Here is a 26451-nt window from a genome sequence, read left to right on the forward strand (position 1 = left end):
GCCCCTTCAACAGTGCGGCACTCCCTCAGTACTGCCCCTCCAACAGTGCAGCACTCCCTCAGTATTGCCCCTCCGACAGTGCGGCGCTCCCTCAGTACTGCCCCTCCGACAGTGCAGTGCTCCCTCAGTACTGCCCCTCTGACAGTGCGGCGCTCCCTCAGTACTGCCCCTCTGACAGTGCGGCGCTCCCTCAGCACTGCCCCTCCGACAGTGCGGCACTCCCTCAGTACTGCCCCCCCGACAGTGCGGCGCTCCCTCAGCACTGCCCCTCCGACAGTGCGGCACTCCCTCAGTACTGCCCCTCCGACAGTGCGGCACTCCCTCAGCACTGCCCCTCCGACAGTGCGGCGCTCCCTCAGTACTGCCCCTCCGACAGTGCGGCACTCCCTCAGTACTGCCCCTCCGACAGTGCGGCGCTCCCTCAGTACTGTCCCAGATTGTGTTCCAGCTGACGGTTTGTTCCAATTAAATAGGTTGGGGAGGACCAGGGTCACAATATTAAGTTGTATAAGGCCAGATGTCAGCTGTGGCTCAGTGGGTCGCACTCTCTTGCCTCTGAGTCGGAAGGTCGTGGATTCAAATCCCACTCCAGAGACTTGAGCATAAAATTCTAGGCTGCCACTCCCAGTGCAGTACTGAGGGAACGCTGCACTGTCGGAGGTGCCGTCTTTCAGATGAGATGTTAAACCAAGGCCCCATCTGCTCTCTCAGGTGGACGTAAAAGATCCCACGGCACTATTTTGAAGAAGAGCAGGGGAGTTCTCCCCGGTGTCCTGGGGCCAATATTTATCCCTCAATCAACATCACTAAAACAGATGATCTGGTCATTATCACATTGATGTTTGTGGGAGCTTGCTGTGCGCAAATTGGCTGCCGCGTTTCCTACATTACAACAGTGACTACACTTCAAAAAGTACTTCACTGGCTGTAAAGCAGTTTGAAACGTCCGGTGGTCGTGAATGACGCTATATAAATGCAAGTCTTTTTTTCTTTTCAGATCTAGGTTAGAGGTCAGGAGGTGGTTCTTTTCCCAGAGAATAGTGGGCCTCTGGAACAGGCTGTTGTCTCGTGTGGTGGACGCGGACTCGCTGAATTCCTTCGAGCGAGAGCTGGATGTTTCTGGCTGGGGCGGAGATCACCTCGTACAGATGGTGGGTACTGCAGGGAATTCAGGGCCAGTGTGAGCTCCTGGGTTAGTTTCCATCGCCAAAATGGCCTCTCCCAGGAGATCACCCGGTCTCGGATGGGGTGGGGAGTCTATATATTGTGATACACAAGGTATCGCAGTTTGTGTGAGACAGGCTCGACGGACCAGAGGGTCTTTACCTGTACGTCTTTGTTCGTGTGTTCACTTTGCACTAATGCTACACCTGTTATTCTAAATTTACCCTTAAAGAGTGAAGTGCCTTGTGATTTCCTGCCTCTCTCTCCTTGGGAATGTGTTCACTAATGAACAAGTCACGGTAGGACACTTGAGTTTAACGGCATCAATCTAAATTCAGTTTCAGCTCCTCACTTTAGCAGTTATTTGTGGGAGTTCAAAAGGTGAATTGACCCAGAGGCACATTTACTGCAGTCAATATGCACAGGTGTTGATGGGGCTCTGAGCCCCCGCATTCACCTCCTCTTACATATTTAACACTGTTGAAATGAAGCTTTCTTAAAATATAATTTGTTCCGGGGATGTGGGCGTCGCTGGCTCAGCCGCATTTATTGGCCATCCCAAATGTTCAACTGGGTGTCCCGCTCGGCTGCGATCATAGTGTGGACTGGAGTCACCTGTCGGCCAGGCCGGGTGGGGTGGCAGGTTCCCTTCCCTAAATGACCAGATTTTACACAGAATTACCTAGAATTCACAGGCCATTCGGCCCCACTGGTCTGTGCTGGTGTTCCTGCTCCACACCAGCCTCCTCCCACCCCTCTTCATCTCACCCCATCACCATATCCCTCTATTCCTTTCTCCCTCATGTGTTTATCCAGCCTCCCCTTAAATGCATGTCTGCTATTCGCCTCAACCACTCCCTGTGGTAGCGAGTTCCACATTCTCACCACTCTCTGGGTAAAGAAGTTTCTCCTGAATTCCCTATTGGATTTATTAGTGACGATCTTATATTGATGGCCCCTAGTTCTGGTCTCCCCCACAAGTGGAAACATCTTCTCTATCTCTACCCGATCAAACCCTTTCATAATTTTAAAGGCCTCTATCAGGTCACCCCCTCAGTCTTCTCTTTTCTAGAGAAAAGAGCCCCCGCCTGTTCAGTCTTTCCTGATAGCTATAACCTCCTCAGTTCTGGTACCATGCTTGTAAATCTTTATTGTATCTTCTCCAGTGCGCCAATATCCTTTTTATAATATGGAGACCAGAATTCAATTGCACAACTTGCCATGGTTGTGTCCAACTTGGAGGGTCAGTGGGTAGCACACTCGCCTCCGAGTCAGAATGGTTGTGGGTTCAAGTCCCACTCCAGGGATTTGAGCAGATAAAGCTCGACTGACACTCCAGTGCCGTACTGAGGGTGCCGTCTTTTGGATGAAATGTTAAACTGAGGCCCCGTCTGCTCTCTCAGGTGGATGTAAAAGATCTCATGGCACTATTTTGAAGAAGAGCAGGGGAGTTCTCCCTGGTGTCCTGGCCAATATTTATCCCTCAACCAACATAACAAAAACAGATTATCTGGTCATTATCACATTGCTGTTTGTGGGAGTTTGCTGTTTGCAAATTGGCTGCTGTGTTTCCTACATTACAACAGTGACTACACTTCAAAAAAGTACTTCATTGGCTGTGAAGCGCTTTGAGATGTCCAGTGGTCGTGAAAGGCGCTATAGAAATGCAAGTCTTTCTTTTATGGTTGGGATTGGAACTCTCGTTGTCTGGGTTGCTAGTCCAGTACCACAACACTCCTGCAGCTCACCAGCATGCATGAGTGTAGCACTGTATCATGCAAAGTTTTACTGTAAAGTCATTTTGCAGATTGTATTACTCTTTGTGGATGGTTATAATACACATTCCTGGTGAAAAGTCATTTTTCTTCTGTGACAAAATAGGGACTTGTTGTCCCCCATAAGTAGTAAAGTATCTCCGAGTTAAAATGGATGTCGTCCTCCCTGACCTAAAATGGAGGCCAGGACACAGGGCTTCTGTCGGGCTCGGCAAGGTCGGTTGCTATAGAAACTAGTCAGAGACACACGCATAATTCCAGATGGTTAAAGTTATGAAAGATCTCGGACAAGGGGAGCTGATTAGCATCGATATGAAATAATAGGGAGGAACTGTACCAGAGGATCGGTAACGTGAGGACACTGATTTAAGGAGATTGGCCAAAGAACCAGAGGGTGAGAGGAGGAAACACTTCCTCATGCAGCGAGTTGTTGTGATCTGGAACGCACTGCCTGAAGGGGCGGTGGGAGCAGATTCAATTGTAACTTTCAAAAGGAGAATTGGATCAATACTTGAAAAGGAAACATTTATGGGAAGAGAGCAGGGGGAGGTGGGATTAATGGGAAAGCTCATTCAAAGAGCCGGCACAGGCACGATGGGCTGAATGGCCTTCCTTCTGTGCTGTGTGATTCTATGGTTCTAACTGCCATCATTGCACTGATAATCAAGGAGGATTCAAGGTGTGACTTCACAAGCTTTTGGACTTCAATCTCAGGAATGCTCCCAGAGCTTTAGATTTCAGTTGGGTGGGTGATTGGGCAGATGCAGTATAATGTGGATAAATGCGAGGTTATCCACTTTGGTGGCAAAAACAGGAAGGCAGATTATTATCTGAACGGTAGTAGATTGGGAGAAGGGGAAGTGCAACGAGACCTGGGTGTCCTTGTGCACCAGTCGCTGAAGGTAAGCATGCAGGTGCAGCAGGCGGTTAAGAAGGCAAATGGTATGTTGGCCTTCGTAGCGAGAGGATTCAAGTACAGGAGCAAGGATGTCTTGCTGCAGTTGTACAGGGCCTTGGTGAGACCACACCTTGAGTATTGTGTGCAGTTCTGGTCATCTTATCTGAGGAAGGATGTTCTTGCCATGGAGGGAGTGCAGTGAAGATTAACCAGACTGATACCTGGGATGGCAGGAATGACGTATTAGGAGAGATTGGGTCGATTGGGATATTCCTGCCATCCCAGGTATCAGTCTGGTGAATCTTCGCTGCACTCCCTCCATGGCAAGAACATCCTTCCTCAGATAAGGCGACCAAAACTGCACACAATACTCAAGGTGTGGTCTCACCAAGGCCCTGTACAACTGCAGCAAAACATCCTTGTTCCTGTACTCAAACCCTCTCGCTACGAAGGCCAACATACCATTTGCCTTCTATTAGGTCGATTAGGCTTATATTCGCTCGAGTTTAGAAGAATGAGAGGGGATCTCATTGAAACTTATAAAATTCTAACAGGACTAGACAGACTAGATGCAGGAAGGATGTTCCCGATGGCGAGGGTGTACAGAACCAGGGGTCACAGTCTAAGGATAAGGGGTAAGCCATTTAGGACTGAAATGAGGAGGAATTTCTTCACCCAGAGAGTGGTGAACCTGTGGAATTCTCTACCACAGAAGGCAGTTGAGGCCAATTCATTAAATATATTCAAGAAGGAGTTAGATATATTTCTTAAGACTAAAGGGATCAAGGGATATGGGGAGAAAGCAGGGACAGGGTACTGAATTTGGATGATCAGCCATGATCTTATTAAATGGCAGAGCAGGCTCGAGGGGCCGAATGGCCTACTCCTGCTCCTATCTTCTATGTTTCTATGTTTCACTGGAGATCGGAGCTCCATGGGTCTACTGGCAACTTGCGTCATCCACACAGCAGCACGTCGTGAAGGTCTACAAAAAACTGACTCGCAAAAGTCCCGTCACTAATTAAACATTGCCAGAACAATACTTGTGAAAATTGAATTTTAACCCCTTGTGGACTCTTGGTATCTTGCTGCTTCCAATATATTATTCAACTTCATAAATAAATCTATTGGTTTAGCCCGTATGCACTGGTACAATCATGTGGTGGTTCTGCCATTTGAAAGGGTCAGGAGAGGGTAGGTGGGCAACCTTTGTTTTTTTGTTGTTTTTGGGATGTGGGCGTCGCTGGCGAGGCCGTCACTTATTGCCCGTCCCCAGTTGCCCCGAGAAGGTGGTGGTGAGCCGCCGCCTTTTTGAACCACTTCATGTGATGATCTCCTGTGGTCAACAGCATAATTAAAGGATCATTAGACTAATTGTGGCCAATTCTGGGCACCTCACTTTCAGAAGGATGTCGAGCCCTTGGAGACGGTGCAGTGGAGATTTACTGGAATGGTACCAGAGAGGAGGGACTTCAGTGATGCGGAGAGACCGGAGAAGCTGGGGTTGTTCTCCTTAGAGCAGAAAAGGATAAGGGGAGATTTAATGGAGGTGTTGAAAATCATGAAGGGTTTTGATAAAATAAATAAGGAGAAACTGTTTCCAGTGGCAGGAGGGCCGGTAACCAGAGGACACAGATTGAAGGAGGTTGGCAAAAGAACCAGAGAGGGGAGATGAGGAAACATTTTTTAACGCAGCGAGTTGTGATCTGGAACGCGCTGCCTGAAAGGGCGGTGGAAGCAGATTCAATAATAACTTTCAAAAGGGAACTGGATAAATACTTGAAGGGAAACAATTTGCAGGGCTGTGGGGAAAGAGCAGGGGGGAGTGGGACTAATTGGAGAGCTCTTTCAAAGAGCCGGCACAGGCACGATGGGCCGAATGGCCTCCCTCTGTGGTACATCATTCTATGAGTGTTCATCCTGCACATGGTCTCTGTCACACAGCCGGTACAAGAGTCAGCTGAAGACTTGAGCTACATGTAGAAAGTGCCTCGTGGCTGTCAACACGAGGCAGAAAGTGTTGGAAGCAAAGCCCCAAAAACAGAAGCAAGAACTCAACAGACCCGAATCAGTAAAGTCATTACCCCGGCCTGCTCGCAGATGTCTAACGCAGATCGAGCTCACCACACCGAGGTCACCTGGATCAGGAGGAAAGGGGACGCAGGGTAACAACAACAGTGCCGTACGGTCGCTGTTGTTAGAAGACGCGAGTGAGCATGAACCAGTTCCGATACCGTCACAAGCGTGACGCAGAGCGAGGGGAGCCTAGCTTCAGTCGTGACTCAATAAATACACCAGTGCACTAAGCAATCGTGGAGGGCGTTCGCACAGTAACTAAGCGTTTTATAATATTACCGGGGGGGTTCAATGTTCCCTCTAAGCTGCGCACGTGCGTGGGCGCTCAGCTATGTCGAAGGTAGCGCACAGGCGGCTCACGAGCTCTCAAATATCAGGCAGTGGCCGCGCAAAGAAGTGAAAGGTACCGCGTATTGAAAAAACTGCCCGCGCACAACGGAAACTTTAGCGGGGCCATTGCAGGGGCCCTGCTGTGAAGTCTGGGGTTCGGAGCAGGTTTGTGATCTGAAGCTGCTAACATGGCCTGTCCCTTTAAGGTATTGTTCCGCTATTCCCCCTGCGGCAAGTGGCCGCTTTGGGGAGATGGGCTACCACTGAGCCACAGATCGCCATCCAAATAACGCAAACTCTTAAAACCGTTCGTGGTTGATGTATGAGAATAAAACTCGTTCAGATCCACTCCAGAGACGTGAGCACAAAATCTGGGCCGACACTGCCAGTGCAGTACTGAGGGAGCGCCGCACTGTCGGAGGGGCAGTACTGAGAGAGCACCACACTGTCGGAGGGGCAGTACTGAGGGAGCGCCGCACTGTTGGAGGGGCAGTACTGAGGGATCGCTACACTGTCGGAGGGGCAGTACTGAGGGAGCGCCGCAATGTCGGAGGGGCAGTACTGAGGGAGCGCTGCACTGTTGGAGGGGCAGTACTGAGGGAGCGCTGCACTGTCAGAGGGGCAGTACTAAGGGAGCGCTGTACTGTTGGAGGGGCAGTACAGAGGGAGCGCTGCACTGTCGGAGGGTCAGTACTGAGGAGGCGGCGCTCTGTCGGAGGGGCAGTACTGAGGGAGCATTGCACTGTCGGAGGGGCAGCACTGAGGGAGCGCTGCACTGTCGGAGGGTCAGAACTGAGGGAGCGCCACACTGTCGGAGGGGCAGTACTGCACTGTCGGAGGGGCAGTACTGAGGGAGCGCTGCACTGTCGGAGGGGCAGTACTGAGGGAGTGCTGCACTGTCGGAGGATCAGCACTGAGGGAGTGCTGCACTGTCGGAGGGGCAGTACTGTGGGAACGCTGCACTGTTGGAGGGGCAGTGCTTGAGGGAGTGTTGCACTGTCGGAGGGTCAGTACTGAGGGAGCACAGCACTGTCGGAGGGTCAGTACTGAGGGAGCACTGCACTGTCGGAGGGGCAGTACTGAGGGAGCACTGCACTGTCAGAGGGGCAGTACTGAGAGAGTGCTGCACTGTCGGAGGGGCCGTACTGAGGGAGTGCTGCACTGTCGGAGGGGCCGTACTGAGGGAGTGCTGCACTGTCGGAGGGGCCGTACTGAGGGAGTGCTGCACTGTCGGAGGGGCCGTACTGAGGGAGTGCTGCACTGTCGGAGGGGCCGTACTGAGAGAGTGCTGCACTGTCAGAGGGGCCGTACTGAGGGAGTGCTGCACTGTCGGAGGGGCCGTACTGAGGGAGTGCTGCACTGTCGGAGGGGCAGTACTGAGGGAGAGATGCACTGTCGGAGGGGCAGTACTGAGGGAGAGATGCACTGTCGGAGGGGCAGTACTGAGGGAGCGCCGCACTGTCGGAGGGGCAGTACTGAGGGAGCGCTGCACTGTCGGAGGGGCAGTACTGAGGGAGCGCTGCACTGTCGGAGGGCAGTACTGAGGGAGTGCTGCACTGTTGGTGGGGCCGTACTGAGGGAGTGCTGCACTGTCGGAGGGCAGTACTGAGGGAGCACTGCACTGTCAGAGGGGCAGTACTGAGGGAGCGCTGCACTGTCGGAGGGGCAGTACTGAGGGAGCGCTGCACTGTCGGAGGGCAGTACTGAGGGAGTGCTGCACTGTCGGAGGGGCCGTACTGAGAGAGTGCTGCACTGTCGGAGGTGCTGTCCTTAGGATGACGCGTTAAACCGAGGCCCCGTCTGCTCTCTCAGGTGGTCGTGAAAGATCCCACAGCCGTTATTTTGAAGAAGAGCAGGGGGAGTTCTCTCCGGTGTCCTCGCTAGTCTGTATCCCTCAACCAACATCACTAACAGATTATCTGGTCGCTATCACATTGCTGGGAGGTGATCTCATTGAAACATAAAAGTTTCTGAGAGGTTGTTTCCCCTGGCTGGAGTGTGTAGAACTAGGGGGTCACAGTCTCAGGATAAGGGGTCAGCCATTTAAGACTGAGATGAGGAGGAATTTCTTCACTCAGAGGGTGGTGAATCTTTGTAATTCTCTGCCCCAGAGGGCTGCGGCTGCGGAGTCATTGAGTATATTCAAGGCTGAGATCGATAGGTTTTTGGACTGTAGGGGAATCGAGGGATATGGAGAGAGTGCAGGAAAGTGGAGTTGAAGTCGAAGATCAGCCATGATCTTATTGAATGGCGGAGCAGGCTCGAGGGGCTGTAGGTCCGTCTCCTGCTCCCAATTCTTATGTTCTGGGAGCTTGCTGTGCTCACATTGGCTGCCGTGTTTTCTACATTACCAGAGTGACCACACTTCAAAAAAAGTACCCCATTGGCTGTAAAGCGCTTTGGGACGTCCTGAGGTGGCGAAAGGCGCTATAGAAATGCAATGTTCTTTCTTTCTTTCTAGGACCTTGTCTTCACCACATTCCCAATGCATCATCTTAACCAGTTTCCCTGCACTGTTAACAAGCTACACTTAATGTTTGTCAACTAAACTGTTATTAAGTCACAACTGAACCTCGGGCACCAATCACGCCATTCAGCGACTCTTGCCTCGTTATACCAAGCCCGTTGCACCAAATTCTTCAGAAAGGCGGCAGTTGGCCGCTGACAGGTTTGTCGTCGAAAACTCACTCGCGGCTTTGGGAAACTCACAGGAGAACAAATTCCTCAGGAAAGAAAGAGAAGGAAACAGGGAGTACTTTACAAAGCATCTATTTTAATTTATCATTTGCTTACAGCCTTTGGGTTTCATAAATAACTCTTGACATATTCCATCGTGTGCAAAATACAGGACTGATTGCAAGACTTCGGGAAAAAAAACACACATTTAAAAAAAAGAAAATGGATTCACAAACATTTTCCTTAATTGTATTCTGTTATGAAATAGGAGCCCTTCTGTTAAACCTTTTTTTTTCAGATGGATTGGGATTAAAATATCCTTTGATTCTCATCCTTTAAAGGTATGTGGAGTCTGTAACAGAAGACACAGGAGAAAATATAGTGTGCGTTGGCTTGGAGGTGGGAACAGGTTTAATTATAAATCAAGATGTGATTTGCAGGACATGCAATGACGGGTTGATATTTCTTTTTGTTAGAAGGGGTTGGCGGGACGAGGCAAGCTCTTTTAGTCTGTTAGTGCACACCATGCCTCAGCTGTTCAGCGTTCCTGATCATTAAACCCACTAAAAAAAACAGGATTTCTTTTCAAGTACAGATGTGGTTCTAATTCCGCAAGGGGTTTAAATTTAAAGGGTTGCCCAGAGGCAACGGGACATGCCTTGGGAGGGGGGGAAAAATATACAATTAAAAAAAAAAATTTAACAAATTTTATTCAAATTCAGAATGCAAAACTTGGAAAAATATATATTTTTTTTACAAATGTTCTTCAAATTCAGAACGTAAAACTCAGGTTTATATATATATATATATATATATATATTATTTTTTTTTACCCTACTTTTTTGTTATATAAACCGATTTAAGGTTTCAATTTTTAGTGAATTTAAAATACTGCGGATAAGCAGAGTTACTGGTATAAAATAGTCAAGCTAAGCCTTGCACCTTGTTAATGCTTTGCACACTTCATAAATCATCTGAATAGGGATGGTTGGCTTCCCTTTGATTTTTTAAATTAAATTTAAAATAACTAAAGTCTATTGAAAAGACTTATTAACAGGGTGGTGACAGGGAGCTGTAATTGGCCCTTGCATCACCAGCTCGCTGTAATTTGGCCGTTTATTGAAAGTTCGGAAAGCTGTTCTTTTCTCGACATCCAAGCTTCAGCTATTCATCATTTCTTTTTTGTGTGTGGTTAAGGCCGCGATGAGTGAACGGCGAGAGGTTAGGGAAACAGAGAGAAGGGTTCCTCGGGCTGGTGCAGTGCCCAAGTGGTGCAGGTTATTCATATTCAGGCACGTGGGTTCAGGACAAGTCAAGATGACCACAAGCATGGCCAATGGCCAACGATGAGAGGCCAGTCTTCAGCCAGTGGGTTGCAGCATAGAGGGAGATGCGACAGATTGCAAGCAATGAGGTAAAAGGCAGACAGAGAAAGAGACAGATTACAAAACTAAATACAATCCCAAATGGTGTCATGGCAAACAGGAGGGCACTGATAGTAGAAGATAACTCTGTCTTACGATTATATATTTCTTAAAACACATCAACAGCAGATCCAGTCAGTGCAAGGCTCTATTTCTGATCGTCCTCTGTTACCAAATAAATCCAGATACAAGTCGATCCTATTCTGATTCCCGTCACAGGATCCCAATTTCTCTTTGCCTACCCTATAGCAACGAGGGATCTGCGGCATCTCAACCTCAAACTTTCCAACGGATCAAGTTCCCGACGTTTTTTTTGGTTTGTTTGTAGGCTGAGGGACGTCTCACACAACACTCCGGCTCAAAGCAAATACTGATCAAGTGTCCTACAGGCAGGCTCTGGAAAAAAACAACTTGTAACAACACGTTTAAAACAATTGCACGGACCGCAAGGGTTCCATCAATAAAAGGCACCCGACCCGTGGTATCAAGCACAAGGGGAATAACACTCACTTCAAAATAAAGCTGCAGATACACGTTTAAAATCATTCACAACAGCCTCAGGCTGCTCACCAACACAACGCAAGGTCTTTGGTTGCATTTACACTCGACAAAAAGTGGTTTCACTTCGCACTGAAGCTGCAGTTGTAGCGGAAACAATGCTAAAGGCCAGAGCCAGCAGGAGCCTGCCACAGTCCGGAGTGAAGGGGAGAGAGAGTCACTCCGGAGGAGGGAGTCTCCCTCTAATCCACTCTGGATGCCGGCCAGGCTCCCTGACTCTGGATTAACTTTACACCAGTTCAGCATCAGTGCGGGGCGGAAATCCTTGCAACGTAAATGCTGGATGACAAACCCTGGACAGCTGTCTCCAACAGCAGACATCACTAAAGTGGCAAGTGTCCCTACACTGGGCGCTTTGGCTGCTCGCCCGCTGTCAATTCTCAGTCTAATTGCAGTGGAGCTCGTACAGTTTCAGTTTGACACTAATTGCCCAACTAAGTAAAGTAAACCAGTAATGTTCGTTAGAGGCACTTCCACTCCCCGTATATAAAAATGTAAACAGTTTAATATAAATTTGAATCTTGTAAAATCTACAGGATTTTTTGGTAACACAATTATCACAAACATTATCGCTGGGGCTGTAAATCTATATTGCATAAACCCTCGTGTAGCCGATACACTATTCGATTGCCCAACGCTGTAAGTACAGTGATTTGTCGCTCTTCATTTTAAATAAATAGCTTTCGGCACGACTGCTTCTTTTTGGTCACCTTACCATAAAGTCCCGCCTGCCTGCGCACACTCTGCTGCTAATGTCAGGAGGCGCTAGACTCCAGTAAACGGCATAACAACAGACAAACGCTGGAAAAACTCAACAGGCCAGGCAACATCCGTGGAGAGAGAAATAGAGTCAACGTTTCAGGTTGAAGACCCTTCGTCAGAACTGAGAAAAAAGCAGGAAATGAAACAGATGAAAAAGCAAGTTTGGGGGCTGTGAAATGGGGGAGGGGATGAAAGAACAAAAGGGAGGGTCTGAGAGGTGAAGAGACATTAAGAGATATTCAAGGTGAGACGAGATGGTAATAGGAGAGGTAAAGAGACAAAAGATGGCTCTAGATGAAGTGTGAAATGCGCTGGCAGAGTGAGAGACAGCTGCCATGTGGGAGAGAGAAAAAAAGTACAAACATTTTCCTTTTCTTCTCTCCCACATGGCAGCTGTCTCCCATTCTGCCGGCGCATTTCACACTTCACCGAGAGCCATCCCTTGTCTCTTTACCTGCCCTATTACCATCTCGTCTCGTCTTGAATATCTCTCAATGTCTCTTCACCTCTCAGACCTTCCCTTTTGTTCTTTCATCCCCTCCCCCATTTCCCAACCCCCAAACTGGCCTTTTAATCTGTTTCATTTCCTGCTTTTTTCCAGTTCTGACGAAGGGTCTTTGACCTGAAAGGTTGACTCTGTTTCTCTCTCCACGGATGTTGCCTGGCCTGCTGAGTTTTTCCAGCGTTTTCTGTCGTTATTTTGGATTTCCAGCATCCGCAGTATTTTGCTATCGTTGAGTAAACGACACTTCAATTCATTTTAAACCCGAGGGTGTTGAGCACCCACTCGATCAGGTAATCTGGTGGCGAGTTGGCTTCCTGGCACATGTGTAAGAGGACCTCGAATTGCACCCAGAGCAGTGGCACGCTGAGACTCAGCAACTCGTACAGGTAGGCATAGTTGTATGCATTGTCCCGCAGGTGGCAGCTAGTGGCATGCACAACGCCATGCACCCAGTTAGACAGATGCTTGGGGACGTCAAGCAGCACTCTGGTGGCCCGCAGAGGCCAGCTTAGGATTCTCCGAGACAACGAAGGCAGGGTACCTGGGGGGTCAGCGCCCGGAGCGCTCACGGTGCAAACGCTTTCTGCGCTCGTCAAAGCTTCGCCGTCCGATTTACTCAAAGGCACGGCCTCGCCCTGAAAAAAGTAAGAGAAATAACAGCTGCAATTTGTGCTTAAGGTATCTCGTGAATTTATAACATCGCCGCACACTTGTGTCCCGGTATCTGTAGAGGAGTCGCTAGGAGTGTGAACATAGGAACAGGAGGAGGCCATTCAGCCCCTCAAGCCTGTTCCGCCATTCAATCAGATCATGGCTGATCTGCGACCTAACTCCATCTACCCGCCTTTGGCCCATATCCCTTAATACCTTTGGTTAACAAAAAACTATCAATCTCAGATTTAAAATTAACAATTGATCTAGCATCAATTGCCGTTTGCGGAAGAGAGTTCCAAACTTCTACCACCCTTTGTGTGTAGAAGTGTTTCCTAATTTCACTCCTGAAAGGTCTGGCTCTAATTTTTAGACTCTGCCCCCTAGTCCTAGAATCCCCAACCAGCGGAAATAGTTTCTCTCTATCTACCCTATCTGTTCCCCTTGATATCATGAAAACTTTGATCAGATCACCGCTTCATCGTCTAAATTCCAGGGAATACAACCCTAATTTGTGTAATCTCTCCTTGTAACTTAACCCTGGAGTCCGGGTATCATTCTGGTAAACCTATGCTGCACTCCCTCCAGGGGCAATATAGCCTTCCTAAGGTGTGGTGCCCAGAACTGCTCCCAGTGCTCCAGGTGTGGTCTAACCAGGGCTTTGTACAGCTGCAGCATAACTTCTACCCCCTTGTATTCTAGTCCTCTAGATATAAAGGCCAGCATTCCATTAGCCTTTTTGATTATTTTCTGTACCTGTTCATGACATTTTAATGATCGATGTACCTGGACCCCTAAGTCTCTTTGGGCCTCCACTGTTTTTAGTGTTTCACCATTTAGAAAGTCCCCTGTTCGATCCTTTTTAGGTCCAAAGTGGATGGCCTCACATTTGCCTACATTGAAATTCATTTGCCAGTTTTGCCCATTCATTAATCTGTCTATATATCTTCGTGATGTTATGCTTTCATCTACACTGTGTACAATGCCGCCTATCTTTATGTCATCGGCAAACTTGGACATGTGACTTTCTATCCCATCATCCAAGTCATTAATAAATATTGTGAATAGTTGAGGCCCCAACACAGATCCCTGTGGGACACCACTAGTCACCTCCTGCCAGTTTGAGTACCTACCCATTATCCCTACTGCCTGTCTCCTGCCGCTCAACCAATCTCCTAACCAGGTCAATAATTTGCCCTCAATTCCATGGGCTTCTACCTTAGATAACAGTCTCTTATATGGGACTTTATCAAATGCCTTCTGGAAGTCCATATAAATAGTATCCATAGACATGACTACTTTCGTCCACTCTGCAAAAAATTCAATCAGGTTTGTCAGGCATGACAAGGGACTCCTCTGCATGTATTGTCACACTTGTTGAGGAGTCCCTGCGAGTGTGACAAATACTTGTAGCGGGAGACCCCGAGATAGGTCAATATTTGCTGGGGTTTCCCACACAGCATAGAATCATAGAATAGTCACAGCACAGAAGGAGGCCATTCGGCCCGTTGAGCCTGTGCCGGCTCTCTGCAGGAGCACTTCAGCTAGTCCCACTCCCCCGCCCTTTCCCCGTAGCCCTGCAAATGTTTTTCCTTCAGGTACTTATCCAATTCCCTTTTGAAAGTCGCGATTGAATCTGCCTCCACCACCCTTTCAGGCAGTGAATTCCAGATCCTAACCGCTCGCTGCGTAAGAAAAGTTTTTCATGTCGCCTTTGGATCTTCTGCCAATCACCTTAAATCTGTGTCTTCTGGTTCTTGACCCTTCCGCCAATGGGAACAGTTTCTCTCTATCTACTCTGTCTAGACCCCTCATGATTTTGAATACCTCTATCAAATCTCCTCTCAGCCTTCTCTGTTCCAAGGAGAACAACCCCAGCTTCTCTAGTCTATCCAGGTAACTGGTTTGATGTTATGTTACGTTTATTTGGGCTTTGAAAGCAGAGAACTCTGGGCCCAAGTGTTAGACACTTCACTCAGCAACATCCTGAGGTCAAGATGGCGGCCGTGACGGTCCGGTGCTGAGATCGCTCTCCCTGTTTCGGGCGGCCAGCTCTCGCCGCTCACTCCCGCAACCGGAGCGAGGTGCTCGGCGAGTCGGGCAGAGGCAGCGCAGCGCGGTGAGCAGCAGCAGCAGCCAAGCCGACCCGCTGGAGCACATCGGCCGACAGCTCCTCGGCGGGAAGGAATTCCGACTGGGAGGAGGGGAGCCGAGCATGGCGGCCATAGGCCGACCCGGGAGAGAGAGAAGTAGGCCCCGGGCCGTGGAGCGTGGAGCCGGCGATGGTGAAGAGGAGGCCGCATTGGAGCATTCACATCCCGACGATGTGTTCGGCGAGTCGGGCGGAGGAGCGCAGCGCAACGAGCAGCAGCAGCAGACTCACGACACGCTGCAGCACGTCGGCCGGCAGCTCCATTTCGGGTAACTCGCAGTCCGGATGGGAGGAGGGGAGCCGGGCATGGTGGCCAGAGCGGGAGAAGCAGGCCACCACACGTGGAGCCGGCAACAGTGAGGAGGAGGCCGCGGTGAAGAGGAGGACGGAGCGGCTGAGGGACATCGTGCTCCCACTGCCACGGGAAGCCATTGTATTGACTCTGAACGTGGCGCTGTGTGTATAGCTGACGTGTCCCCACGGGGAACAAGCATTCCATTGTACTTGTTACATATGGCAAATAAATCTAATCTGATCTGAATCTGAATCTGAATAATATTCTCCGTTTCTGAGATGTTTATGACACAGAGCTGGTGAGCAGGTTGTTCCTACCTTTCTGTGCGTCGATATTGTTGGGTGATTCCGCCTCTTCCTCACCTTGTTATTCAATTTACAATAAGTAAAGTGAGGTTTGCAGTAAAACTTTCCTGAGTGAACAAGAGATCAGATTAAGTCACATTGACACAACAATCTAAAGTGCAGCACATTCCAGCACAGATTTTTTTATTCGTTCATGGGATCTGGGTGTCACTGGCAAGCCCAGCATTTATTGCCCACCCCTAACTGCTCTCTTGAGAAGGTGGTGGTGAGCCGCCTTCTTGAACCGCTGCAGTCCGTGTGGTGAAGGTGCTCCCGCAGTGCTGTCAGGGAGGGAGTTCCAGGATTTTGACCCAGGGACGATGAAGGAACGGCCGATATATTTCCAAGTCAGGATGGTGTGTAACTTGGAGGTGGCGGTGTTCCCATGCGCCTGCTGCCCTTGTCCTTCTAGGTGGAAGAGGTCGCGGGTTTGGGAGGTGCTGCCGAAGAAGCCTTGGCGAGTTGCTGCAGTGCATCTTGTAGATGGTACACACTGCAGGCAGGAATCATCCCAACGGTGCTAGAAAAGGGAAGGCTCAAAAATCATATCTTTGAGCCCAAACCCAATTCATTTGACTGAAGGGAAATACTTATTTCTGTTTGGAAGGAGAAATTCTTCTTTTCTCATGTGAATCTTGTGCCCATTCAGCCCCTCAAGCCTGTTCCGCCATTTAATTCAGTTACTCACCTTTGCTCCAAATCCCTCAATCCCTTTACCTTATAAAAAGCTACCAATCTCAGTCTTGAAAGCTCCAAGTGACCCTCAACATCCACAGCCTTTGGTTGGGGCGGGGGTGGGGTGGGGTGGGGAGGGAAAGAGAGTTCAAAATTTCTACCCCGCTTTGTGTGAAGAAGTGCTTCCTGACATCACCCCTGAACGGCCTGGCTCTAATTTTAAGGTTGTGCCCCCTTGTTCTGGACTCCCACCACCAGAGGAAATAGTTTCTCTGCATCTACCCTTGCGAACCCCTTTAAAGGCAATGGGGTTAGAGGAGGTGGTTCTGGTGTGGAACCAGCAGAGGCACAATGGGCTGAATGGCCTCTTTCGGTGCTGAAATTCCTGCTATAAAGATGGACGTGTCATTCATTTTGTTGGGGCCATCAAGATGTGTTGGAGAAGTTGTACAGAGGGAGAAAGTCAAGATTCCCCACAAAGGCGTAGTGGTAACCAGTTGTTTTTCAGACTGGAGCGAAGTATACAGTGGCGTTCCCCAGGGGTCGGTGTCGGGACACTGCTCCTTTTGATATATATTAATGACATGGACTTGGGTATACGGGGCATAATTTCCAGATTTGCAGATGATACGAAACTGGGAAATGTAGTAAACAGTGAGCAGGATAGTGACAGACTTCAGGCGGACACAGACAGACTGGTGAAATGGGCAGACACGCGGCAGATGAAATTTAACACAGAGAAGTGCGAAGTGATGCATTTTGGTAGGAAGAATGAGGAGAGGCAAAATAAACTAAAGGGTACAATTTTAAAGGGGGTGCAGGAACAGAGAGACCTGGGGGTGTATGTTCACAAATCTTTGAAGGTGGCAGGACAAGTTGAGAAGGCTGTTTAAAAGAAGAGCACACGGGATCCTTGGCTTTATAAGCAGAGGCACAGAGTACAAAACAAGCAATCATAGGCCTAGAAATTGGGTTGGGGCGCCAAAGTGGCGCAAAAGTCGCCTGAGCGCAGGATTTAGCGCAGCGTTCGAGGCTTCAGCGATCGTCAGATATTCAGTTCCATTGCCCCTAGAGGGAGACGGGGCGAGGCTCGAGGCGCTCCGCGTCCCTCTTAGGGTGCTGAAACTGAATATCGCAGCGCAACGTGCCGCAGCGCCACACGCTGCGGCATGGCACGCTGCGGTACTGCAGGCCTTCCTCCCATTGTTAAGGGGGAGGGGCCTGCAACAGCGCAATCCCCGCTCGCGAGTGCCGGCAAACGAGCCCGGCACCAAGGAGAAGTGCCGGGCTCTCGGGAAACAGCCGGCAATGCCACGGGGGGGGGGGGGGGGGGGGGGTCAGGAGGCTGGGGACGGAGGTGCTGGCAGGCGGCCGCCCCGCACCTCCACCTTAACTTGCGCCGCTGCCAGCGCAGTAAGGCCCCGTGAACCGGGCGCAGGTAGCGAACGGCGCAGTTGCGAACGGGGCGCTGCGCACGCCGATGACATCATTGGTGGCGGCGCAGCGCAAAAGGCTGACGCCACCATTAGCGCCCCTGCTGAATATCGCCGGAGACGCAGCCAGTGGCGCTACAGCCACTGACTGCCTCTTTAGGCGCTAACAGGTGGCGCTACTCACCCAATTTTCCCCCATAGACTCTTACAGCACAGGAGGCCATTTGGCCCATCGTGCCAGGGCTGGCTGTTTGAAAGAGCTCTCCAATTAATTAACATGCCTCAATTTTTTCCCCAAAACCCTTCAAATATGTCCAATTGCCAAAAAGATGTTACGCTAAAACTTGATAAAACACTGGTTAGGCCCTGGTTGGTGCACTGTGTCCAAATCTGGGCAGCACACTTGTAGAAAGGATGTCAAGGCCTTAGAGAGGGCGCAGAGGAGTTTTACTAGGATGGTGCCAGGGATGCAGGACCTGATCCCTACTCTTGTAAGGAATGAGTCATAACGGCACAGAAGGAGGCCATTCGGCCCATCGAGTCCGTGCCGGCTCTCTGTAGAGCAATCCAGTCAGTCCCATTCCCCCGCTCGATCCCCGTAGCCCTGCAAGTTTATTTCCCTCAAGTGCCTATCCAGTCTCCCCTTGAAAACATTGAGTGTCTCCGCTTCCACCACTTCCGTCGGCAGCGAGTTCCAGGACCTCACCACTCGCTGCATAAAAAGTTTTCCCTCACATCCCCCCTGTATCTCTTGCCCAAAACCTTAAATCTGTGTCCCCTAGTCCTTGTACCATCAACTAGTGGGAACAGCCTTTCCCCGTCTAGCCTATCCAAACCCGTCATAATCTTGTACACCTCTATCAAATCCCCCCTCAACCTCCTTTGCTCTAATGAAAACAAATCCAGCTTCTCCAACCTGTCCTTGTAGCTAAGATCCCCCATCCCCGGAACCATTCTGGTAAATCTCCTCTGCACCCTCTCAAGGGCCTTCACATCCTTCCTAAAGTGTGGTGACCAGAACTGGACGCAATACTCCAGTTGTGGCCTAACCAACGCTTTATAAAGGTTCAGCATAACTTCTCTACTTTTGTACTCAATACCTCTATTTATGAAGCCCAAGACCCCATACGCTTTGTTCACCACTCTCTCAATATGTCCCGCCACCTTCAGGGACCTGTGCACATCAACTCCCAGGTCCCTCTGTCCCTGCACACTCTTTAAAACTGTGCCATTAAGTGTATATTGGAATGGGAGTCCCTTACCACATCTATTTAACATCTCAGCACTTGCTGGTTAGTCTCATTGGACTAACTGGCTCTTTGTTGTTTCCCAGGTTGCCACCGAGTGTCAGCTAACACCACGTGAAGGGAACATTTAATCTAAGCGGTCGCACTGTGCCCGAGTAGGTTTCTAGCTTGAGAACACATTCGATCTGCTGCGCCTGGGACATAAACTTCTAATGAAATACAGTAGTTCAGTTATAGACACGACATTTAAGATAATTGGCAAAAGAACCAGAGGGGAGATAAGGGGACATTTTTTTACGCAGCGAGTTGTTGTGATCTGGAACGCGCTGCCTGAAAGGGCGGTGGAAGGAGAATCAATAGTAACTTTCAAAAGGAAATTGGATAAATACTTGAAAAGGAAACATTTGCAGGGCTGTGGGGAAAGAGCAGGGGGGAGAGTGGGACTAATTGGAGAGCTCGTTCAAAGAGCCGGCACAGGCACGGTGGGCCGAATGGCCTCCTCCTGTGCTGTGTGATTCTGTGACAGGACAGGGCACCAGTGGAAATTAAAGCACTGAAGGAAACGTTTCTACTTATTCATTTAGTTTTCCAACGTGAACTGGCCTACCACTTCAGACCTCAACTCTCACCAGGGGCAACCAGGGTATCCAGCTCTGCTCGGACGTATCCCTGAGGTATCGGCAAATGACGACAACAACAACAACTTGTATTTATATAGCGTCTTTAACATAGTGGAACCGGAGGAGCAGGAGGTGGCCATTCAGCCCCTCGAGCCTGCTTCGCCATTCAATGAGATCACGGCTGATCTGTATCTCAACTCCATCTACCTGCCCCGGTTCTGTAACCCTCGATACCCTCACCCAACAAAAATCAATCTCAGCTTTGAAAATTTCAATTGGCCCCCCCAGCCTCAACAGCTTTTTGGGGGAGAGTGTTCCAGATTTCCACTACCAGTTTCCTGTCATCACCCCTGAACGGGCTGGCTCTAATTTTAAGGTGATGCCCCCTTGTTCTGGGCTCCCCCCCCACCAGAGGAAATAGTTTCTCCCTCTATCAACCCCATCAACTCCTGTAATCATCTTAAACACCTCAGTTAGATCACTCCTTAATCTTCTAAACTCGAGGGAATACAGGCCCAGTCTGTGCAGTCTGTCCTCGTAATTTAACTCTGTTAAGCCTTCGAGCGCCCGTCGGTTTGTGGTTACCTTCCTCCACACTGAAAGCGTAGGCTCCGAGCCGCAGGGTGGTTGCGCAGAAATCGCACTTGAAGCATTCTCGGTGGAAGAACTTCCCGTCCGCACTCAGTCGTTCCATGACGTAAACTCGCTTCTTACAGAAGTAGCAGATATCGCTGCCCCCGAGGTTCTGGGGGAACTCCTTCCGCAGTGACCCCTACGAGACAAAATAAAAACCAAGAGTATTACAAACCATGCTTCAGCGATGTGCCGTTTGTAGCATTTTATCTATCCATGTTTCCCCCACCCCCAGCTCCGCACCACCAGGTCCCCCCGACCAAGTTCCTCCTCTCTCGTCCTCCTCACCCCAAAGATATCAGCTCCATTGCACGGCCAGGGTTCCATGACCATCTTACCAAGGCCACCAATCCTCGACGGTGAACGGGCGCCAACCCATACCTTGCCGAATGCCGGTACCTTTACCGTGAGTTTTCACCGGGAATACTTGAGCACAGCTGGTCTTCACCAACTAACCAATAGCAAACTCCACAGCTAATCTTTGCACAGCAAGATCCCGGAAAAAGCAAGAAGATGGACGAGCAGCTAATCTGTATTGTGATTGAGAGAGGAATGTTGGCCAGGACACCAGGAGAAGTCCCTGCTGTTCTTTGGATAGTGCCGTGGGATCTTTCCCGCTCCACCTGAACAGTTATTTAGTTTCCCTCCCTCTGCACAAATATCCCCGAATCCTCTTCTACCTCCGATCCTGGCATTTTTATTGGCTACAGGACGTTGGATGGCCAGACGGGGCCTCGGTTTAACATCTCAACCAAAATATGGCACCTCCGACAGTGCAGCACTCCCTCAGTACTGCCCCTCCGACAGTGCAGTGCTCCCTCAGTACTGCCCCATCGACAGTGCGGCGCTCCCTCAGCACTGCTCCTCTGACAGTGCAGTGCTCCCTCAGTACTGCCCCATCGACAGTGCGGCGCTCCCTCAGTACTGCCCCTCCGACAGTGCGGCGCTCCCTCAGTACTGCCCCTCCGACAGTGCAGCGCTCCCTCAGTACGGCCCTCCGACAGTGCAGCGCTCCCTCAGTACTGCCCTCCGACAGTGCAGCTCTCTCAGTGCTGCCCCTCCGACAGTGCAGCGCTCCCTCAGTACTGCCCCTCCGACAGTGCAGCAGTCCCTCAGTACTGCCCCTCCGACAGTGCAGCGCTCCCTCAGCACTGCACTGGGAACGTCAGCCTAGCTTTTGTGCTCAAGTCTCTGGAGTGGGACTTGAACCCACGACCTTCTGACTCCGAGGCGAGGGTGCTGCCCACTGAGCCACGGCTGACACTGTTAAATAATATGTGGATAGAAACTATTGTTGATATCGTTACTGTACAAATGTTTTATTCACTCATTACAAGTTCCCCTCTCCATTATTTTAATGGAATTTTTGTTTAAGGAATCTAATATCTATTGAGATGAATTTGGTAAACATTGCTACAATAATTTCGCATTTAAAAAGTACTTGGATGTGCACTTGAAGTGCCGTAACCTACAGGGCTACAGACCAAGAGCTGGACAGTGGGATTAAGCTGGGTGGCTCTTTTCCGGCCAGCCCGGACACGATGGGCTGAATGGCCTTCTTCTGTGCTGTAAATTTCTATGATTCTATGAATATATGACAGTAATTTTGCCATTAGATTAATATCAGAGAGTAATTTGTACTATTAGATATAATCACACAAAGCATTAGGCTTGCTTTAAAAGCACAAGAATGGTTCCAGGGATGAGGGACTACAGTTACGTGGATAGACTGGAGAAGCTGGGGTTGTTCTCCTTAGAGCAGAGAAGGTTGAGAGGAGATTTGATAGAGGTGTTCAAAATCATGAGGGGTCTGGACAGAGTAGATAGAGAGAAACTGTTCCCATTGGCGGAAGGGTCGAGAACCAGAGGACACAGATTTAAGGTGATTGGCAGAAGAACCAAAGGCGACATGAGGAAAAACCTTTTTACACAGCGAGTGGTTAGGATCTGGAATGCACTGCCTGAGAGGGCGGTGGAGGCAGATTCAATCGTGGCTTTCAAAAGGGAATTCGATAAGTACCTGAAGGAAAAACATTTTGCAGGGCTACGGGGAAAGGGCGGGGGAGTGGGACTGGCTGAAGTGATCTCGCAGAGAGCCGGCACGGGCTCGACGGGCCGAATGGCCTCCTTCTGTGCTGTAACCATTCTAGGATTCTATCTTTCACAGGGAAATTAGCAATCTTCAGTATCAACATTGCACAGTCCCATCCTGAACTGCCAAGAAGAAACAAAGTTATACTTTGAGGTCTGAAATCCAACTACAATTACACAAACACACTACGATTGCCAAACGGGTAGTTGGTCGTGTCTGACGACACCTAGTTTAAAACTTACCAGGTCAGGCGAGGTAACCACTGCTTTGGGCCTGTGATCGGTCTGGTAAAGCGTGACCAGAATTTCAGCCATTGCACCAATTACAGTTGAGACTTTCCCCACTGTCATCTAACCGTCAGAGAGACAGAAAGAGGGAGAGAGAGAGAGAGAGAGAGAGAGAAAAAGAGAAAGAGATCAGGGAAAAGGAAATGAGAGAGTGTAGCTTATCCGAAGATCGGGTGAAGAGAAGAGAAGATGTTAACCACGACCTCACTTTACATCAGGTTGAGATATGAATGACTTTCACAACACACAGCAAGACATGGAGAGAGAAGAACGGGACATCTACAACTTAGCAATAAGCAAAGCCTACACTTGGACATGCGAGGGAAACATGTTTTCTTTTTTGTGTTTCAGCTTTCAACCACTCCTCTCCTGAAGACCTTAAGAACATAAGAAATAGGAGCAGGAGTCGGCCATTTGGCTCCTCGAGCTGCTCCGCCATTCAATACGATCATGGCTGATCTTCTACCTTATCTCCACTTTCCTGCACTATCCCCATATCCCTTAATGTCCAAAACTCAACGACTGAGCCTCCACAGCCCTCTGGGGTAGAGAATTCCAAAGATTCACCACCCTCTGTGAAGAAATTTCTCCTCATCTCAGTCCTAAATGGCCGACCCCTTATCCTGAGACTGTGACCCCTGGTTCTAGACTCCCCAGCCAGGGGAAACTCTAGAGAATATAGGCCTAGTTTACTCAATCTGTCCTCATAGGACAATCCCCCCATCCCAGGATCCAATCTGGTGAACCTTTGTTGCACTTCCTCTATGGCAAGTATATCCTTCCTTAGGTAAGGAGACCAAAACTGTCCACAATACTCCAGGTGTGGTCTCACCAGGGCTCTATATAATTGCAGTAAGACGTCTTTACTCTTATACTCAAATCCTCTTGTAACAAAGGCCAACATACCATTTTTTCCTAATTGCTTGCTGTACCTGCTTGTTAACTTTCAGTGATTTGTGTACAAGGACACCCAGGTCCCTCTGAACACCAACATTTCCCAATCTCTCGCCATTTAAAAATTACTCTGCTTTTCTATTATTCCTACTTTGACTCTTTCCTGGGGCTCAGGGTCCCAACTGGTGGCAATAGCCCTGCCGCATCTCTCACAAGAGGCTATCATTCATTCTTCACAAGGGGCAGAGATTGCATCTTATAAAAGCTAAAGGGATAAACAGATAATGTACACATGGTCCGTGCGATCTCCTGGACCGGCTACGATTGCCTGAGGGGGGGTCGGAGAGGAATTCTCCAGTGTATTTTTCCCCTTAGTGCCCCTGGGATTTTCCGGGTTTATTGCCTCTCCCAGGAGATTGCCTGGCTGTGGGGGTGGGGAAGGGGTTGGCGGGGTAGGAAGTGCCCAGTCACGACGCGCTGGCCATCACGAGTGTGCGGCCGGTCTTGATGGACCAGCTGGTCTTTTCCTGCCCGTCATTTTCGCGTGTCCGGATTCAGTGAATATCTGCAGGCGCTCTAACTGGGGTGGGTTGCGCACTTCACATGGAAGCCCAATTCTGTCTCACTCAGTATCCACAAACTTCCACTGAGGATTACTGGGTAGCGGCAGGAGCAGGAACCTTGATTCATTGCCCATCCCCTTCCCCGTGTTCCAGACCAATGGAAGCGTCCTGTCACTGTCCTGGCTGGGATCCGCTCGCTAAGCCCTGGGTTGGGGAGCTGGCCGAGACGTGTCTCTGGGGCAGCACGTGTCACGGGCTTAAAATTCGCAAAACAACCGACAACACAAATTACACACAAGGATCCCAAGAGTTGTTGGAAAGCATGCGTGCAAAGCGAGAGGAAGGTGTCAGAGAGGAACTGGAAATGGGCCCAAGATTGTTTTATTAGTGATGTGATATAGATAGAAGAAAAAGCACGTTAATATACTGAAGGTTTCTATGCTGCTCATTCTGCCAAGGCAACCTCAGTGAAAATCTACATTGGTGCAATAATGTACCATAACCTGGATCAAGACAGGAGCAGAGTTTGTACAGATTGAGAAACTAGAGACTTCCTGGTTAAGTAGCAAAACTGGGGCTCTGCAAATATCCAGACGTTAATAAAAAAATCTTTGCATTTCTATAGCGCCTTTCACCACCTCAGGTCGTCCCAAAGTACTTTACAGCCAATGAAGTACTTTTGAAGTGTAGTCACTGTTGTAATGTAGGAAACGCGGCAGCCAATTTGCGCACAGCAAGCTCCCACAAACAGCAATGTGATAATGACCAGATCATCTGTTTTAGTGATGTTGGTTGAGGGATAAATATTGGCCCCAGGACACCGGGGATAACTCCCCTGCTCTTCTTCAAAATAGTGCGATGGGATCTTTTACATCCACCTGAGAGAGCAGACGGGGATTTGGTTTAACATCTCATCCGAAAGACGGCCCCTCCGACAGTGCGGCGCTCCCTCAGTACTGCCCCTCCGACAGTGGGGCGCTCCCTCAGTACTGCCCCTCCGACAGTGCAGCGCTCCCTCAGTACTGCCCCTCCGACAGTGCAGCGCTCCCTCAGTACTGCCCCTCCGACAGTGCAGCGCTCCCTCAGTACTGCCCCTCTGACAGTGGGGCGCTCCCTCAGTACTGCCCCTCCGACAGTGCAGCGCTCCCTCAGTACTGCCCCTCCGACAGTGCAGCGCTCCCTCAGTACTGCCCCTCCGACAGTGCGGCGCTCCCTCAGTACTGCCCCTCCGACAGTGCAGCACTCCCTCAGTACTGACCCTCCGACAGTGCAGCGCTCCCTCAGTACTGCCCCTCCGACAGTGCAGCCCTCCCTCAGTACTGCCCCTCCGACAGTGCAGCACTCCCTCAGTACTGCACTGGGAATGTCGGCCTGGATTATTGTGCTCAAGTCAAGACATTGGCAAAAATCTGATATTCATATTCACTCAGCTTTTGGTGTGACTATAAGTCAATAGTAGATGCATTGCTGGTCATCTTCCAGAACTCGATAGACTCTGGAACAGTTCCCATGGATTGGAGGGTAGCTAATGTTACCCCACTATTCAAAAAAGGTGGCAGAGAAAAAGCGGGGAATTATAGACCGGTAAGCCTGACATCGGTAGTGGGGAAAATGCTAGAGTCCATTATAAAAGATGTAATAGCAGAGCACTTGGAAAGCAGCGACAGGATCGGACAAAGTCAACATGGATTTACAAAAGGTAAATCATGCTTGACTAATCTACTGGAATTTTTTGAGGATGTAACGTAAAATAGATAAGGGAGAACCAGTGGATGTGGTGTATTTGGACTTTCAGAAGGCTTTCGATAAGGTCCCACATAAGAGATTAGCATGTAAAGTTAAGGCACATGGGATTGGGGGCAAGGTATTGACTTGGATAGAGAACTGGTTGGCAGACAGAAAGCAAAGAGTTGGAATAAACGGGTCATTTTCCGAGTGGCAGGCAGTGACTAGTGGGGTACCGCAGGATCGGTCCTAGGACCCCAGCTGTTCACAATATATATTAATGATCTGGACGAGGGAATTGGATTAATATCTCCAAATTTGCAGACGACACAAAGCTGGGGGGGAGGGTATGCTGTGAGGAGGATGTCGTGAAACTCCAGCACGATTTGGACAGGTTGGCTGATAGGGCAGAAACATGGCAAATGCACTATAATGTGGATAAATGTGAGGTTATCTACTTTGGTGGCAAAAACAGGAAGGCAGATTATTATTTGAATGGCAATAGATTGGGAGAAGGGGAAGTGCAAAGAGACCTGGGTGTTATTGTGCACCAGTCGCTGAAGGTAAGCATGCAGTTGCAGCAGGCGGTTAAGAAGGCAAATGGTATGTTGGCCTTCGTAGCAAGAGGGTTCGAGTACAGGAACAAGGATGTCTTGCTACAGTTGTACAGGG

General features: G+C 49.6%; 1 protein-coding gene across 1 annotated transcript in view; it reads right to left on the bottom strand.

Annotated features, from left to right (window-relative positions):
* LOC147107190 (F-actin-monooxygenase mical2-like) overlaps positions 1 to 26451 on the bottom strand; it is a 413970-nt gene that overhangs the window by 145933 nt on the left and 241586 nt on the right. The window contains exons 21-24 of the mRNA XM_086008370.1: positions 22553 to 22660; positions 20171 to 20357; positions 15584 to 15678; positions 12710 to 12803 (exon numbers count right to left, since the gene is read on the bottom strand). Of these exons, the coding sequence (XP_085864496.1) occupies positions 12710 to 12803; positions 15584 to 15678; positions 20171 to 20357; positions 22553 to 22660 (484 nt within the window). The remainder of the gene's footprint in view (positions 1 to 12709; positions 12804 to 15583; positions 15679 to 20170; positions 20358 to 22552; positions 22661 to 26451) is intronic.

This window comes from Somniosus microcephalus, chromosome 15 (assembly GCF_052327205.1).
Source record: "Somniosus microcephalus isolate GS21.2 chromosome 15, FLI_Smic_1.0, whole genome shotgun sequence".
NCBI classification, from domain to species: Eukaryota; Metazoa; Chordata; class Chondrichthyes; order Squaliformes; family Somniosidae; genus Somniosus; species Somniosus microcephalus.